General features: G+C 37.6%; 1 protein-coding gene across 3 annotated transcripts in view; it reads right to left on the reverse strand.

The window, feature by feature from the left end:
• Positions 1-3,134: 3,134 nt before the first annotated feature.
• Positions 3,135-17,922, reverse strand: part of LOC139473647 (high affinity cAMP-specific and IBMX-insensitive 3',5'-cyclic phosphodiesterase 8B-like) — a 229,089-nt gene continuing 214,301 nt past the window's right edge. For all 3 annotated transcript variants that reach the window (XM_071256338.1, XM_071256330.1, XM_071256347.1), the window contains 8 exons: positions 17,733-17,868; positions 16,376-16,574; positions 15,029-15,159; positions 14,501-14,587; positions 13,565-13,703; positions 12,111-12,284; positions 10,222-10,351; positions 3,135-9,005 (listed from right to left, as the gene is read on the reverse strand). In XM_071256338.1, coding sequence (XP_071112439.1) covers positions 8,845-9,005; positions 10,222-10,351; positions 12,111-12,284; positions 13,565-13,703; positions 14,501-14,587; positions 15,029-15,159; positions 16,376-16,574; positions 17,733-17,868 — 1,157 coding nt within the window. In that variant the 3' untranslated portion in view covers positions 3,135-8,844. The remainder of the gene's footprint in view (positions 9,006-10,221; positions 10,352-12,110; positions 12,285-13,564; positions 13,704-14,500; positions 14,588-15,028; positions 15,160-16,375; positions 16,575-17,732; positions 17,869-17,922) is intronic.

Below are 17,922 nucleotides of genomic sequence, written 5' to 3' on the forward strand. Positions count from 1 at the left end.
GCCCAGTCATCTAAGGTGCCGCGATTTGCTGTGCAGAGTTAGGTCCCTTGGGCATGCCAGAAACCTATTATTGTGGGTTCGAATCCCGATTCGCCCTATTATGTTTCTAGGTGTGTCAGCACCATACCCGTGCTCGTGGGTTTCACCAAAGTGGTAAACGTCCGAAATCTGCATCACTTGGGGCTTTACTCCCAGATTAAGCTGACAAGCCGTGATGTAACTGGAATAATGTTAAAAGCGGTGTTAAACCCAACTCACTCACACAGATTTCGCCCTGATCACTACACTTGCTCTTGTGGATTTCACCATAGTTGTAATTGTGGACTACCTTCATCACTGTTTGGGTTTACCTGCCACATTAATCCATTTCTTGCAATTTGTTTTGTGAAAAACATACATGAAAATGGTATACGGAGGTAAATGATGGGTTATGTGTTCACCCACAGCATTAGCACACAAAAGACCCAGGTTCGATTCTGCTCGTCATGGTCATGGGCACAACGTGTAAAGCCCATCTTGGTGTTCCCTGCTGGGCTAAATCAGTTAATAAAGCGACACAACCCTTTCCATATCCAATAGAAATCTGCACAAAGCAGAGTCGATTGTACGATTCTGACTATATCATGAGCATGTGTTTGTAAAAAATGGTGAGCGTATCCTGCCCCACCGATATCACCTGTCACAAACACATGCAAAGTCAAGTCAATCGTTCACCTGAAAAAAATGGGAACCAGGCACACTTGATTTCATTTTTTTCAGTCCAGGTTGGGTAAAACAAAGCAAAGAAAAAACACATAATCTATGAACAACACTTTAGTTAATAACCATATTTTCAAATCAGAATTATAATACAACATACATACTTTATAATTACAAATGCCATATGTACACAACAATGTAACATAATAACAAAGATTTTTTTCAACAAAATGACAGCACAATATTTGCTTGTTAAGAAATAGCAGCCCTAGCTCTACATGTCTCCATGCAGATTGTTACAGTTCATCACTCTGTTGCGGTAGACGAGGACAGAGATGAACCAGTGATAAAATATAACCTACCCACTGTTGAATATTTTCCCATTGTCCACTAACTGTACAGTGTCAATATTGCTCAGTTGCTTCCAAGAAAATATATATACATTGTATATGTATATATCTTACATGGCATATCTCTCGGAAATACCCTAGCTTTCATGCCTATTGTGTGTGCCACGTTTTAAGACATTTTCACATCGAAGACCATGAATATTTAATGAAAACCTATTTACAGTCTGAAAATTAAGATAATTATTATTTATTATTCAAAGAAGAAGTAAAATATTAACTCTGAACAAAAAAATAGATTCAATAATATATATTTACAAATATCAAATATATGATTTAATAATATTAAAATCTGAACAGTAACAGACAAGGATCCATATTTTCATATGTTAACAGTGATATAATATGAGTCATTAACAGAACATGTTGAAGTGTGTCATTCGTGGTTGTATTTACTGATGAATGGTTTTGTTAGCCAGCTACATTTGTGGGAAAATCTTAACAGCAAATAGGTGCATGACAAAGCTGACAATGTAACTCTTGAACAAAGCCTTTTAATATAAACAGTATTTGGTGATCAAAACCATCCTTTCCTTTATCGGCAACAAGTACTATGACAATCAAATTTGTTAAATGGACTTTTGAAATATTTCTTGGGGCAGAAGGATGGTACATAATAATTTCTAAAAATTCTGTGTGCAATTTAATATATGCTTTCTCATAAATCTTTTATTTCAACAAGGTATTAAACCAACCTATATTTTATGTTTTATTTTGCCTTCTTCCACTTGACTTATTTCCAATAAGACAAAAAAGAATTAAACTAATCTGCACTCTCTGCCTCCTCAAAAAGAAGGAAAAAAGCTGGTCTAATGTAATAAGCTAGTAACGTCCCAGTTTAGAGGTAGTCAAATTTCTTACACATACCGTATTCGACGTAATAAGCGCCCAGGGCGCTCTCAAAATTAAAAATAGGGGGCTCTTATTAGAATATCATTTTGGTGAAAAAAAAACAGAGTTGAAAGATAAATTTTGTGGTTTAAGCTGACAGCCTGAAATGTTTATGTACAACAGATATATTTTTCTAGAATTTAATTGCCCATAATTAACGGTGCATATAACACACGAGTGCATATTGTACGCGAATAAATAATCCTTGTGAACATTGATCAATCGGAAGGGGCGCTAATTGGGATTGTTCACTAGCCAATATATTAGCAAATACCGCCGTGGGCGCTTATTAGAGCGGGGCGCTTATTACGTCGAATACGGTAGTCTGTCTGTAGTCTCCCCCCTTGGATATAGCCTTGTTTAGGGGATGCATGTCATATTGAGTGATTGTCAAGATTCCTATCAAGATGGTCTTGTTATTGCATAGTGCCAGGTTAGTGGCCCTGCTGTACTTGATGTGTTATTGTTGCCCCGTAGTCACAACTCACTCTCAGACCCTGTCAATATCACTCCACATATGTTAAACTTGGGACAAGAATATTTTGCTTGGCACATTAGATGTTCTTTGGTCTCCTTGACCTTGACAGTCTGTAGACTTGTCTATTTCTCAAGCACAACAAAATATGATTCACTACATAATGTTGCCTTTAGAAAGGAGGCTTACTAAACAATTCCTAATCTTGACACTGCCTCGCCAGCTATCAGTGTCTGTATTCATATTTCCATTCAGTGTGTTTAATAGAATGTCAGACTGCCTCCGTGGTCTAGTGGTAGAGCGTCCGCCCACTGGGCGGAAGGTCTGGAGTTTGATCCCTGGCCGTGTCATACCAAAAGATGTTAAAAGATGGTACTTGTTGTTACCCTGTCTGGCGCTCGGCATTGAGGGGCTCAAACAAGGACTGGTTGGCTCGGAGTCAGTATACTGTGTGTGAGTGAGGTATTCATGTCAAACTGCGGCATGGTATCTCAATGGGCTAGGACTATATAATCAGCATTAGTCCGGACTATTACAAGCAGCCACACACACACACACACACACATGTGCATGGATGTAGCTATAATAGTGCAATAATCTTGGACGTGACGTGAAACACATTTTTGCCTCGCCTCGCCTCACCCCACCTCACCTCACCCCACCCCACCTCACCTTAACACAATGTCAGCATGATTCAAGTGAAGACATCTGTACTTGTTGAGAATATAATAACTAAGCTGACATGTCAGAAACTTTCATTGTAAAACACTGGACTAATTCTAGTGGTAATCCAGCTGATATGTCTACTAATGCATATACCTGTATGTTTTCTCAACGTGAACAATCATATATATGTATGCATATATACATCCCTTAAGTAATATTAATATATGAGGTTCACATAGTTTGTGACATTTTTAATGTCGAACGAGCATATTCCACACAGTTGTCTAAGGGGGATGTCAAACTACCATATTCCACACAGTTAGTGTCTTTGGGTGATTAAGTATAAGTGGTGACAAAGATTACCGGTACTGTTCAATTCAGCAACTGAATAAAAACACATGATACTTAAAAACTAAGATCAAAGTTGTCATACTATACAACAGAAGAAAATATGAAGGACACAAGGCTGACCTTAGCTTCCCAAACTACACGGCGAAGTATTAAAAATAAGAAAAATTTTCATCATATTTTGACTTCTTAATGATAACTATGTAAATATAGTCTATACGTCCCACGCGATGTACATGTTGTAGTATTGTGAATAGCAAGGACATCAACCAGAGTATCACATATCACAACTGACCACGATGCATATATGCAAAACAGACTAAAGAGGTCAAAGGTTGAACCTTGATTCAGCCTTGGCAAATGCAGACGTTAAGCAAACAGTCAGAATTGAGAAAAATCATTATTTACAAATAAACACTATCACAGACTAATATGTATTAGGGGTGAAATGATTGGTTCATGTACCGTGATACGTAATTATTAAACATACTACCATTATTGTGCTGGTACTGACACAGCTTCTCACTGACTTCCTACAAACAGCAAGGTATACTACTCAAAAGAAGTTAAAGAACGCCCAATTTTTTCATATGACTATAGGTATCTGTTATGGGCCATAATACAGATTAACTATTGTCATATAAAAAAAAGGTGTTCCTTAAGTTCTTTTGAGTAGTATATATAAAGATTTCATGAAGCACATAACGGCACACTTAGTTGTTTCTAGGTTTAAAGATCCTCTGATCTCAAAATGTTTTCTTCTGTAATTGAAAAACGATTTTAAAAAGTTGTTGTTGAGGTGTTTGGTCAGACATCGTCCATTTGTTGTTGTCCAGAGTTCTTGGGTGCCAATGTCAGGAGGTAGGAGGCAAACCTCCATTGTTGCCAGGGTTAATATTGTATAATCCTCTTTAAATAACATTTTAATCCAAATAGAAATTATACATGAAAAAAAGAAATCCAACATCTTATTAAAAAAAACAACTTTTTCAACATGTGGGATGTAAAACAGGAAAACTGAACTCATATCGCTGTATCATTTATGAAGAAAACAATTCTGTATGGAAAATTTGGTAACATAAATTTACATTTCTAAGTCCATCAAATTATCTTCCATATGAACTGGTCTGCGAAAAACTGGGTTTTTTTCCCTAAAAACAACAAACTGTTTAGTTAAATAGAATTTGTCACGCACAGATATCATTCACAACAAACTAATGATTATCTGTAAAATATGTGTTTTAATCTTAAATTTCTAGCTTGTATGACATCACAAATAAGACATATTGTACACAGACCTATCATTCCACCCCTAAACTCATTAACATGAATATACCAAATCTCTTCAATGTGAAATATGTCAGTGATGCAAAGATGAGGATTCAGAATAATGATTCACAAACATTGTAACTGATGGTAATAAACACAGCCATGACCTTCATGGCAGTTGGTGAAATATCATGAACTTGAAGGTAAAAAAAGGGTGGTTGTTTTATTGAACAAACTGATCCTCAGACAGCTCCTGTTACGGTATTATACTGTCCTGGCATCAGCATTCAAATATTATGAACTTCAGAATGCTTCAACTAAAAACACTGAATAAAGTAACATGTATAAAATTGATGCTTTGAAATATTTATACATACATATGACCATTTTCATTTACAAGACAGATGATTAATTTACACTCACATAGAACCAACCTATAAAAATACTCTCTAAAGCTAATCATTTGAAATTTACCCTCTGATAAACATCAATGATGGTAGTCTTCAACAAAACTGGGAAGGTAACAACAAAAATAATTTAGGATGCCATGTGTTCACATGAAAATATCATAGGACTGACCGCAGCCGTCAATGTATCAAAGGTTTGTACCTTGGACAATCTTAAAAAACAAAAATACTGCCCAGAGACAATCTTGCAGGTATCCTTTACCACGGCTAAACAATGCAGAAATACATGCAGTTTGAAAACTGCTTGATTTAATTGCATTGAATTCACATTAGTATAACATTATGTGGCATGTTTGGTGAGAAATAAATACATTTGGTTCCCTGGGACATAATATCGTATTCCAGTGAGTGAGAAGGGTTTTTGACCTCTTTGAACAGTATTTCAGTTATATCTAAGTCATTTACTATTTTGGTGAAACCCACAAACACAGATATGGTGTTGTCAGGCTAGGGATCCTAATCAAGGTGAATCTGTGAATCAAACCCATGATCAGCACACTCTGGCACGGTTAAGGGAGGCAACTGTAATCTGTTAATCAAAACCATGATTAGCACACGCTGACACAGTTAAGGGAGGCAACTCTGATGATCTGTGAACTAAACCCATGATTAGCAGACCTTGGCATTGTTAAGGGAGGCAACTCTGCACAGCAAACTGCAGACCACCACAACCTTCTGCCTTCAGACCAAATTTATATATTTTTTGCCCAGGTATAAACTCACTCACTGAAAAAAATATCTCTCTCTGCCTTTTTCAAGACATTGACAGAGTAATGGTCAACTGACTAAATGTGAGTTTTTTCAACTTCTCATAGATCAGAAATTATTATTGAAACTTCACAAATAACAATCACTTTAGAAATGCTTGTTACAAATACCACGCATGATATGCAGAAAAGCCTCATTCTTTATCTGAACACATATTTAGACATTATTATCCATCCCTGGACATCTTTAGATTGCTGTAGTTGAGCAGTATAAATAGATAACATGTAGATAACGGTTACTATAGGTTTCATGAAAATTCTTCTTCTTCAAATGGACTAATGAAATATTAATCTTCATGAATGCAGAATTTTATATAGACACCTGAGAAATTTAAAATAACAGGTGAAACATAATATACCCATGAGTGCCAGTAAGTTTGTATACAAGAGATTTCTTCATTAATTATGCATTTTAAAATCCCAGGAGTCGTATTTCAAAAGCGTTACGAAAATCTGACCCAAATAATGCGTCACTGTATGACCCTGAAGACTTGCACATACCTGCTATGTTACCTGGAGAAGACTATCTTCTTGGGGTACTTCCATCGCCCATTATTATGTTCTCCAAGAAAGACCCTTCACATTTTTACACTTAGTTCTAGTGATTTGGTGGGTGCTGTTGCTTACAGAGTATTTCTAGATATGAACTGTGATAATTACAGTATTCAAGAGGGGAGTTTGGTTTCTCAGATGTGAAATGATTTCCTTTATGTCTGATGTCATCACAGATTTCCAGTGGTCAATTCATATAATTTTCACAGCTATTTGTCCTTTTACGCCAAAATTTAATCTTTTTCAGTGGAACGTCTAGACTGGTTATTCTCTTGCATTGACAATATATGTGACCAACCAGGAGACAAGGGACCTTATGGGTGAAAAAATCACATATTGACTTCTTAATCTATTTGAATACTATGGTATCTTAGGACCATACAAATCAATTCATAATCTTCCATTGATGTTTATCACTGAGATGCATGACATCAAACATTTGGACTCACTTTCTGCAAAGTCCCATTTTCAGACATAAAACTATTTATGTAATGGTTGCAGTTTTTAAATATAATGTCTGCTTAATTGAAAGTAGACATGAATGCTGAAATGTTTTGACATGGTCTTTTAACCTAACAAACTAACAAAAGAAAAATAGGATATTTTTTAACAGTCCACACAGAAGTTAGCTGACGTCAAACATACAATCAAACATCAAACATCTTTCTTTGAGTCACACGACAATTGTATCCCAGCCTCCATAAAGTCCCTTTCTCCAGTTGGATCACATATATTCACTAATCATGCTTATCTTATAATGTCAGGTCTGAGTGAGTTTGGTCTTGGAGACTGAAGACATCAAAAATGGGTTTGACACACTGAACGTGGGTCTTTAGTAGGACTGGGACGATACTCCAACTGTGTGATCCGATACGTATCACGATACCTTCCTCACGATGCGATATGTATCACGATACTTGCATGTGCACTTATCTGTGGTGCGTAAGCCATCTTTTTCATAGAAAGCCAAATACTTGGCATACTGATGATTTACAGTTAGGATGTCAAGTATGGCACAACAAATGTGATATTTATGTTTTCACTATTAACTTGCACTACTGATAAGTGTTTAGTGGAACAGTAATTAAATCAAACATTTAAGGTCAGAATTGATATTTTTTACTTTGTGTGTGACTGTGATCCCTACTTGTATCGAGAAGTGAAAAATCGCGATCCTCCGATGCATTGGTGTATCGTCCCACATCTAGTCTTTAGCGTGTCAAATCAATGTTTTCACCACTTGACTTTCCCTTCACATCCTACACCCTAGTACACAGTTGGTGTAGTTAGTTGACATAACTGTGTATTGTATCTATCCTGCTTGCATCATCAGTCTGTGTTTTACCTGTGTATACCAGGACATAAAAAAGGAGACAGATTCACTTATAAAATTGCCTCACTTGACTTCATAACCATGACTATTTGTCCTTATCCTGAAATGACAGTAATTTCAAAATAAATAATCACATGACAAAATACTTGGCCTTCTCTTCTTATAAGTCAGGATTGAAAACTTCTTATTGAATCCTCATGTCCATAGCATAAAAAAAGACATAAAGCTATGATGAATGGACATGGCCTGCTGTCCAGTCCCAGGATGACCATCAGGTGGCTGCAGTCTCATCATCATGGTGACTTCATCATATTCTGCCTTGACCAGGACTGTTTCTGTAAATGCAGTGACCTATCGCAGCTCCTTGATGAGGCCTTGATGGTCATACGTCTCGGCAACGGAGACGATACAACCAGTTGCTCCAACATGGAGGGATGGGATAGAATTTACATTCACAAATATATATATATACTCCTTCAAACAATTTATACAATCACATTTCTCTGTAGGTATTGCGTCTAATGGAACACTTTCCAAGGAAAGATACTGTTATGATGAAACACAGCCCATTTGTAGGTCATTGTAGTACCTACTCCAAATTGTGCAGTTCTTGATCTGGTATCTGTTTGGATGGAATCAAATATTTCCTTGATAAAACCATCATTCTTGAAAGACTTCATTCTTCCCGTTGACATTTTGAAATAGGTGTATTTATTTCAGCATTACTTCCTTCAAGAATTAAAACAACCGTCACTGGCACAAGAACAACTTCAATTTCCATTTTTCACATACAGAAATATATCCTCCCAGATACAAAATAGTCGTGGGCAAGTAGTATCTAGGCTAGAAGTTGAATTAGTCTTGAGGTGAATATCTCCTTCCAACCGACTAGAAGATGGCTGCCATCAAATGTGGCGCTCTCTTAACAGGGAGGTAAGTAAGACGTGTTGCCAGGGAGATGGAGGCTAGATCATGTTTTGCCAGAATCGGCGTCTATGCTGTCCTGTTCACTACAGTCATCTTGGATGCTGTTGTCCTGAGTTTCCCCCTCTTTCTCCATCTCTTCCTTTTCCTTCCAGTACTTGTAGTTGTCCTGGAGATTGGACATCAGCTCTGGGATGTCACTGAATTCTGCAATACAGGACACACACTTGACTGCATGAACCACTCAACACCAGTTGTACCTTCTTCTTAAGTATTTGGTTTACAAATCAGCCATTGCACAACTCTAATTTGTTTTAAAAATATTTTTTAGAAAGTATTTTTCTTTTGGTGGAGTCTGTTAACTAACGCCAGTAATTAAAATTACTTCAAGGCAGGTAAACATAGGAAGGGACAAAATACACTGACGTATCATAAAACAACACATTTACATGTACTTTCATGTCAAGGCTTTAAGAATTCTTATTTCATTCAACTGTACTTTTATAAGATCTAATTAAAATATTTTTGCACAATTTATTCATATTTAAGGATCTACCACTGACCCTATGGTTTTGGATAAGAAATCTGAAAACAGTTGACAAAAATATAATCTAAGTTAGGCGAAAAAACTTAAAAGATCAAGCAATGTTTTAATCAAACACAAATGCTATGCTCATTTGCACCAAAAAAACATGTGCCTGAAAGTTACTATGCAAGAATATAAAGTATAGCAGGTAACTATTACATCGAAGTATATCAGACATATGAAATTAAGTTTTCAGTGATCTCAATAATTATAAGTTGGGAGAAAGCAATTCAACAAAATATTTGTTCCACATTATTTTAAAATTTAGGGTAAACCAAATATTTTATAAGTAAATAAACTTTAGTTTTCCATATCCAACTATCCAAGGATCTTTTTTTCAAAATTTAAAGAATTCCAGGGATCACATGTAAATAATAGTCTGAATGAATTTGAATAAGTTATCTCCAAAGCAAGAATGACCTTTCCTGTTCTGATTGTCATTATAATCACAGAACTAGTACTTACGATCCACTGACCTCTTCTTGTTCCTGTTCTGATCATACTACAATCACAGTACTAGTACTTACGATCCACTGACCTCTTCTTGTTCCTGTTCTGATCATACTACAATCACAGTACTAGTACTTACGATCCACTGACCTCTTCTTGTTCCTGTTCTGATCATACTACAATCACAGTACTAGTACTTACGATCCACTGACCTCTTCTTGTTCCTGTTCTGATCATACTACAATCACAGTACTAGTACTTACGATCCACTGACCTCTTCTTGTTCCTGTTCTGATCATACTACAATCACAGTACTAGTACTTACCATTGCTCCACGTTTTCCTACTCTGACTCAGGTCTTACGTCAAGCACACTACTAGTACTTACGATCCCATGCTTCAAACATGGTCTGGATGAAGACGTCAATGAAGCTGGTTTGAGATTTGGGTATACTGCAGGACTTGCGGTCAAACACCGGCATCACTACAGGAAGCTTCCGATCCTTCTCCTCGTCGGTCTGGAATGTGATGGGGGGCGTGAGAAGCTGACCAGGGGAATAAGACTGTTTTGCTTGTCAGAATTGGTATAAATAGAACAATCATGTTTGTTTGTTTGTTTGTTTGTTGTTTAATGCCGCACTCAGCTATATGACGTCGGTCTGTAAATAATCGAGTCTGGACCAGGCAATCCAGTGATTGACATCATGAGCATCGATCTATGCAATTGGGATCGATGACATGCATCAACCAAGTCAGCGAGCCTGACCATCCGATCCTGTTAGTCGCCTCTTACGACAAGCATAGTCGCCTTACGGCAAGCATGGGTTGCTGAAGACCTATTCTACCCCGGATCTTTACAGGCCAGAAGAATCATGTACATCAAAGAGATAATTGTTAAATAACAACAAACCTAACAGGCTCAACAATGTTGAATCAATGTCAGGCGTCATTGTTGAAAAATCAGTGATTTTTGGTTGGATCAGAAAGATGTGATGATGTTGAAGTGTCAACATTGAATAAACATCAGACATCAGATGTATTGAAACAATGTGCTTAATGTTTGAATGGCATTGATTCTTAGTTTGATTGAAAAGTTGAACTGACGTTGAAACAACATCAGATATCAGTGTTGAAGTAATGTCAGATTTCAACATATTTTCAAATATCAAAAGGCCAATGTTGAATCCATGTTGGTAAAATCTTTTTCTGCGTAGCTTCCTCAGATCAACCAAATTTCAACACTGACTTAATTGCATGTGATGGTTAGGTATTGTATAATGTACTATCAAATATACCAAATACCAAATCTGAGACAAACATGTTAAAAACATTGTGAGTGAGTTGAACTTCATGCCATTTTGTACACTTATATGTCTGTTATATGACGGCATGTCAGCTCAATGTGGACAGTAAAGTGACATAGATTGTAGACATACTACATATCACACAATAAATATGAGCGTATTCTGTCTAAATTAGACCGCCTCCATGGTCTAGTGGTAGTGTATCCACCCAGTTTGATCCCCGGCCACATCATACCAAAAGACGTTAAAAGATGGTACTTGCTGTCACCCTGTCGGCTCAGAGTTAGTACACTGTGTCTGAGTGGGGTATTCATGGTAAACTGTGACATGGTATCTCTGTGCACTAACACTATAAATCATCAGTCTGGACTAGTACAGGCAGCCACACACACACACAGGCATGCATGTCGGCATGTAAGTGCAATAATCTTAACGTTAAACCCCATTTCACCTCACCTGTCTAAATTCACCAAAGAAACGTCTAACGTTGATTTCATACCGGCCAGCTTTTGAGACCTATAATTCTACTATGACATTGAATGATGACCTAATTTGATTGGTTAATTTAACTTAGTTTGATGTGGTTAATGAGCCATATCTACCACTGACCACATCACTGCACTGATTATGTGCATAAGAAAAAGAGTCGGTTTTACAAAACGCATTTAGTCATGGTAGAATGGAGATAAACCTAATTGTTTATTAATTTTGAGGTGGTTTATCATCCATTAAATGCTACATTTAGTAGTGTTTAATCAACAATGAACCACATCAAAATATAAAAGAGAATAGGTTGATCTCATCATTCAACTACAGTCAAACCTCATGGGTGACCTGGAGTTTTCCAGAGTTTGAGGCATTGGGGAAATTTTTAATTTGGATATTTGGGACAACCAGGAATTTGACACATCCATGTTTGACACAACGAGGTTCGACTGTAGATAGCCCACCAGGAGGAAGGAGGACCACCCACCTGACTAAAGTACTCCTCAGCTATTCTCTTGGCCCACTCCACACACAGGTCGATGGGGCGTACAGGGTTGGAGACATCAGCACACTTGATCAACATCCTCTTGATGAGGATGCGGTTCTCCGGGGTGGACAGCTGGGCCACGGACAGCAGCGTGTCATGAGATGTGTGACTGCTCTGTAACAGAAGCAGGGCATCCTTGACATTTACATCGATCATTTAAGCAAAAACATTCTTGAAATATAAGTCACAAATATGAATAATAATGTTTCTAATAAGCCTCTTTTTCAATCAGAAAAGGTGACTATGCTTGGCGTAAAAGGCGACTAACGGGATAGAGTGGTCAGGCTCGCTGACTTGGTTGATGCATGTCATTAATCCCAATAGCGAGGATCGATGCTCATGACATTAATCACTGGATTGTCTGGTCCAGACTCGATTATAAACAGACCACCGTCATATAGCGGGAATATTGCTGAGTGTGGCGTTAAACAACAAACAAAACAAACCAATCAGACAAGTTTTCTGAATTTTGGATAGACCAGGTCCTGGTCGATATTCCCAATGGTGGGAGCCACTTCAAACAAAACCTGTCAAAGATGATTTGAGGTTAATAATCTTGTCAAGACAAATACTATAGGGTGCGCACAAGTGCAGAACATGAAGGTGATATAGCGCTAACACACTGTACAATTCATAAGGAGTTTATAGATAATGGGAATGAGCAGTGCTTAGGAATGGTTCTGTCCGACTGGGAAAAGTTTGAACGTAGCCCTGGCAAAATGTATTTAGATACACATATAAAACGATCTGGTTCATACACAGAAGTTGACTAAAGTTCTATTTTTATTCAAACATCTAAAAGTCAGAAGGAATGGGTGTAGTAGTCAAAAAGAACTGCTAACATTAGTGACTATAGAGTTCCAGATAATTTTTGTCATTAAAAATATATCACATGACTAACCACAGGTCCAGGTAGTCCTGTGGGTACCCGGGTCTTACTCAGTACCCAACCGAGACAAGTACCCAAGTTACCCATCCCAGCCCTAGAAGTGATACACATAAGGAAGATAATTTATGAATGTCAACTTCTTTATTATGAGGAACATAATGTGTCGGAGTATATGCTTACTCCTCCATCAAATGATCATTCCCCTGATGAAGGAGTAAGCATATACTCCAAATCGTTGTGTTCCTCATAATAAAGAAGTTGACGTCCACATATTCTCCTACTTAGCAGCTATCAAGTTCACAAAAGCACTGACTGCATAAAGATTGTGGAATAGAATAATGTCCTACGACAGGAACTATGACTAACAGAATCACAAGCCAAGATCACCGTCATCAAACTGATCCTACTTCTATAGCAGACGGCCAGCTCTAAATCATATGTGTGTATTGTTTGGTACTTATTTTTCCTTGTATGGGACACTAGATACAAAGACCATGTGACATACCTCCGACATCTCCTCCTCCGACCGGAGGGCACTTTTGTTGATGCTATTTACAAACTTTGACAAATGCTCAAAATGCTGCTTCATTTCGGTAGCCAGGACCATGTCGATTATCATCTGACGCATCTGGCGATACTCGTCCCTGAAACAGTCACTGTCAGTAAATTTGGGGAAACAAGCAAAATAGACCTTTTTTCAAAAAGTAGGGGTGCACATCATTTTCTAAAAGAGGTGGTGCACTTAAAATACATAGAAGCTGGATGGCAAGTAATTCATTAGAAAAAACAAGTTACAGTTACAAGCCAAAACTTGTTGAAAAAATGCAGCCAAATGATTCAGTTACATATACCGTATTCGATGTAATAAGCACCCCGCTCTAATAAGCGCCCACGGCGGTATTTGCTAATATATTGGCTCGTGAACAATCCCAATTAGCTCCCTTTCCGATTGATCAATGTACACAATACTTATTTATTCGTGTATAATCCGCACACTCGTGTGTTATATGCACCTTTAATTATGGGCAATTAAATTCTGGAAAAATATATTTCTCGTATATATAAACATTTCAGGCTGTCAGCATAAACCACAAAATTTATCTTTCAACTCTGTTTTTTTTCGACAAGATAATATTCCAATAAGAGCCCCCTATTTCTAACTTTGAGAGTTCCCTGGGCACTTTTACCACGTCGAATACGGTAATCTTCAAAAAGGGGGAATCTGCACTCCAGCACCCCCTACTGGATCTTCCTTGTATGGCAAACAAACCCTTGAACGGTATGGCAGCTACAGCACAAAGGTCTGATGTTTTGAGTTGCAGGTTGCTGGTGAAGTAACTCTTCACTTTATTGTGGCAACTTCAACAATCTGTTGCAATCAGCATGTGTTGGAGAAAAGGATTATAGTGTCTTCACATGAAAAAAAGATTGATGTACTGACTTCTCAAGGTTTTTGAAGATGTTGACATTCTCATCCCTGTGTGTCAGTTGGAATGCAAGTGCTGCATGATGGTTCTCCAACACAGCCCTGAAAACAACACAAGAATTAGGAGTTTTGCTATGTGTTTTCTCGAAAATGATTTTATTTATTCTTTCATTAACTCAGAACATCATGAACTAACTTTAATAAAACTCTGCTATGATATGCAATGCTATACAATTTCGACTGTTATCTTTTCATAAATGTACAAAAAATGCAAAAACATCCTTAAACATTATCCAAATTTGACCTTTCTGATGGGTGTTAAAAAAGCATTAATCATATAGATTTATATGAATTTGACAATTTTGGCCTTCAAGGTAGTAATCCCCATATGGGTACAATGTGTGAAGTTCATTTCTGATGTCCCCTTGTTGGAATACTGCAACCATACTCACTCACTCACTCACTCACTCACGGTAGTTCTGATTTTGAAAGGGTTATTCATGCATATATATAACATGAATGCTACTTATGCAGGCATCTTACACATCATTATAGAGAAGAGCAAGACTATTGCTGTCGTTGATGAGGAACGCATTGGTTCTGGCAGGGTGGTCAACATCGTGGATGACAGCAGCAATCAGAGCTGCAACTTCATCACCTTGGTCGAACACATTCTGTAAAATAATACACATGATCAGTAGAGTCCGGTTTAACATTTCCTTGAACACTATTACAATTACTCCACTTTGAGTCAGCATACCATATTAGCCGTAATAAAGACCCCGCACTTAGACAATAGGGTGTTTGTTAAAACCATAAATAGCGAGTTAAATTTGTTTTCAGAGGTAAAGTGAACAAACTTCACTACAGTACTGTTTTATGTCATATACAGACTGGCTTGTAAATGTTTTAAGGGGCTCTTGGGTCTGTGGATGCTTTTTACAGCGACTACAGCGACTACGGAGCATGTGGGGTAACACCCTCGGCAGCCCTAGACACACCCTACATCACACTGAATCTACCAGTGAAAAAAGGCTCTTCTCTGTTGACTCGGGTATTATTGCCTTGTCAGAAAGTTCAGTGCAGCAACAAGTGATCACAGTACAGGATGGAGCCAAGTGTGGCTTAAAGGGAGATAACTCTGTATGGCATGACGCAAATATGAGCACATGGCCCCCTTAATATCTACAAGTACTGCTATTGGTGAATGATTTACCATTGAATATATTTTCTTTTGTAATGTACAGGTAATTACACTAAAAAAATCAGATCTATATATCCATCTTTAAAATGAGCCTTTTATAATAGAATCATGTCCAGTTTACTTGATTACTGAAAGAATGCTTTAGTTGTCGACATATCACTTGTGCAACACATGTAGTGAGTGGGTGAATGTTGTTTTATGAAGCTATCAGCAACATTCCAGCTCTATCACTGCATCCAGTAAGTCAGGACCAAGAGTGTGATCCAGGTATATTGTTGGATCACACACACTGCTGCAACAGCTCCTTGAAACAGGTTCGCTGACTTGGTTCAAACATGTCATCGATCTCAATTGCGTGGATATATGCTCATCACTGGATTGTCTGGTCCAGACTCGATTATTTACAGACCAGAGGGTGGGTACCCGGTAGGAGGAGATGGTAATGGGACCGTTAACCGTCAAGCGCCTGACAGGCTGCTTGGGTTTTGCACTCCCTATGGAGCCTGGAGGAATGAAATTCAGGTGAACACTGATCCAGTGACCGAGGCCATAATAAGATCTATCATGGACTTAGGGTATTTGAGTAGTTATAAATTGGGAAGTGTGCTATACAAATTCGTAATGATGATGATGATGATGATGATGATGATGATGAAGGCATAATTAAAGGGAGATAATTATCTGACCTTGACTCTCTCCTTATCCAGAAAGTATGCCGTAGCATGAAGAACATCGGCTGCATGCGTGGAGTTATGATAAGGGTTGCAGGCATGGTAACTGGCTTCAATCAACTGTAACCAGTTCGTCAGACAGGTTTCACTGATATTCAAATACTCGCACACTCCAAACCGGGAAAATATTTGTAAACCTAAAAACACTAGAGGTCTGAAAACAAGAAAAAAATGTAATTAGTCAAAAATCAGAATGGAAAGATCTTATATTCTTCGTATGCTTCGGGCATCGTCATTACATTACTGTTTTCTCCATGATTTCTCAGGTAGAATAAACTATATACCGTATTCGACGTAATAACTGCCCAGGGTGCTCTAAAAATTAGAAATAGGGGGCTCTTATTAGAATATAATTTTGGTCAAAGAGTTGAAAGATCGTAAATTTCGCGGTTTATGCTGACAGCTGTGAAATGATACAAAAGAAATGTCTGTGCATATTATACATGACAGATATATTTTTCCAGAATTTAATTGCCCGTAATTAAGGGTGCATATAACACACGACTGTGTATTGTACACGAATAAAGAATTCTTGTGTACATTGATCAATCGGAAGGGTGCTAATTGGGATTGTTCACTAGCCAATATATTAGCAAATATCACTGTGGGCACTTATTACAGGGGGCGCTTATCACGTTGAATACGGTAACCACTTACCTATCTACTCAACAATAAAACATGTTCAGTGTTTATCCTTACAAACATTCAACTCAATTGCAATGTAAGGCTTAAAAAATAAAAGAATTGGTTCTCAGGCAATGGCTTCAAAAATATAGTGTGAGCGGGCAGTGGTTTTTGTTTTGTTCGGTTGTTCAAACTAGTATGTAACCAAATAAACAGTACAATCAACCTGGGAAAGGGCCTCCCTTAATAAATGTATTCCTTGATGAGTAAAATACTGGAATACAGTATTTGACTACCGTTGGACTTGAAATATTTAAGGATTATTTAGGGGTTTTTTAAAATGGGAATTAAAATGAAACGTGCAGCTAACTTTATGATGATGTGTGCGGTGCCTGAGAACCAAGACTACTACCGGTATTTTTTTTCAGCCTGATGTCCAATTTCAAAATAATTAGTGATTGAAGATGGCAATCCCTTCTGTTTCCTTAAGGGCAAACAATTTAAAATATTGCAATAATTAACAATATGCTATGATCTGGCAAGTACTTTAAAAAAAATTAGTAAAAGTAAGAATAATTATTTGGGAGTGTGTTCAAAAGAGGTGAGTTATCACAGACTCAAATCACAGCAAAAATAAACATCGCCTATTTTGAAGGCGCCCCCTGATAATTGCAAAGGAAGTTTTTACCTTTTATTGGTGCCTTTCTCCAACTCTATTATATGAAAGTCCCAGGATTTCTCATTCTCTAGAATTGCCTGTATGTTTTCTGGTATCTGCGTCAGGGCAGTCGGACTAGACGGAATGTGAGCATGGGGATGGTGAGCTGAGGACATAGAGGTCACCAAGGTCACCACACAAAACAACATGTCGACCTCCG

This window comes from Haliotis cracherodii, unplaced genomic scaffold (assembly GCF_022045235.1).
Source record: "Haliotis cracherodii isolate W230 unplaced genomic scaffold, xgHalCrac1.p SCAF_1, whole genome shotgun sequence".
NCBI classification, from domain to species: Eukaryota; Metazoa; Mollusca; class Gastropoda; order Lepetellida; family Haliotidae; genus Haliotis; species Haliotis cracherodii.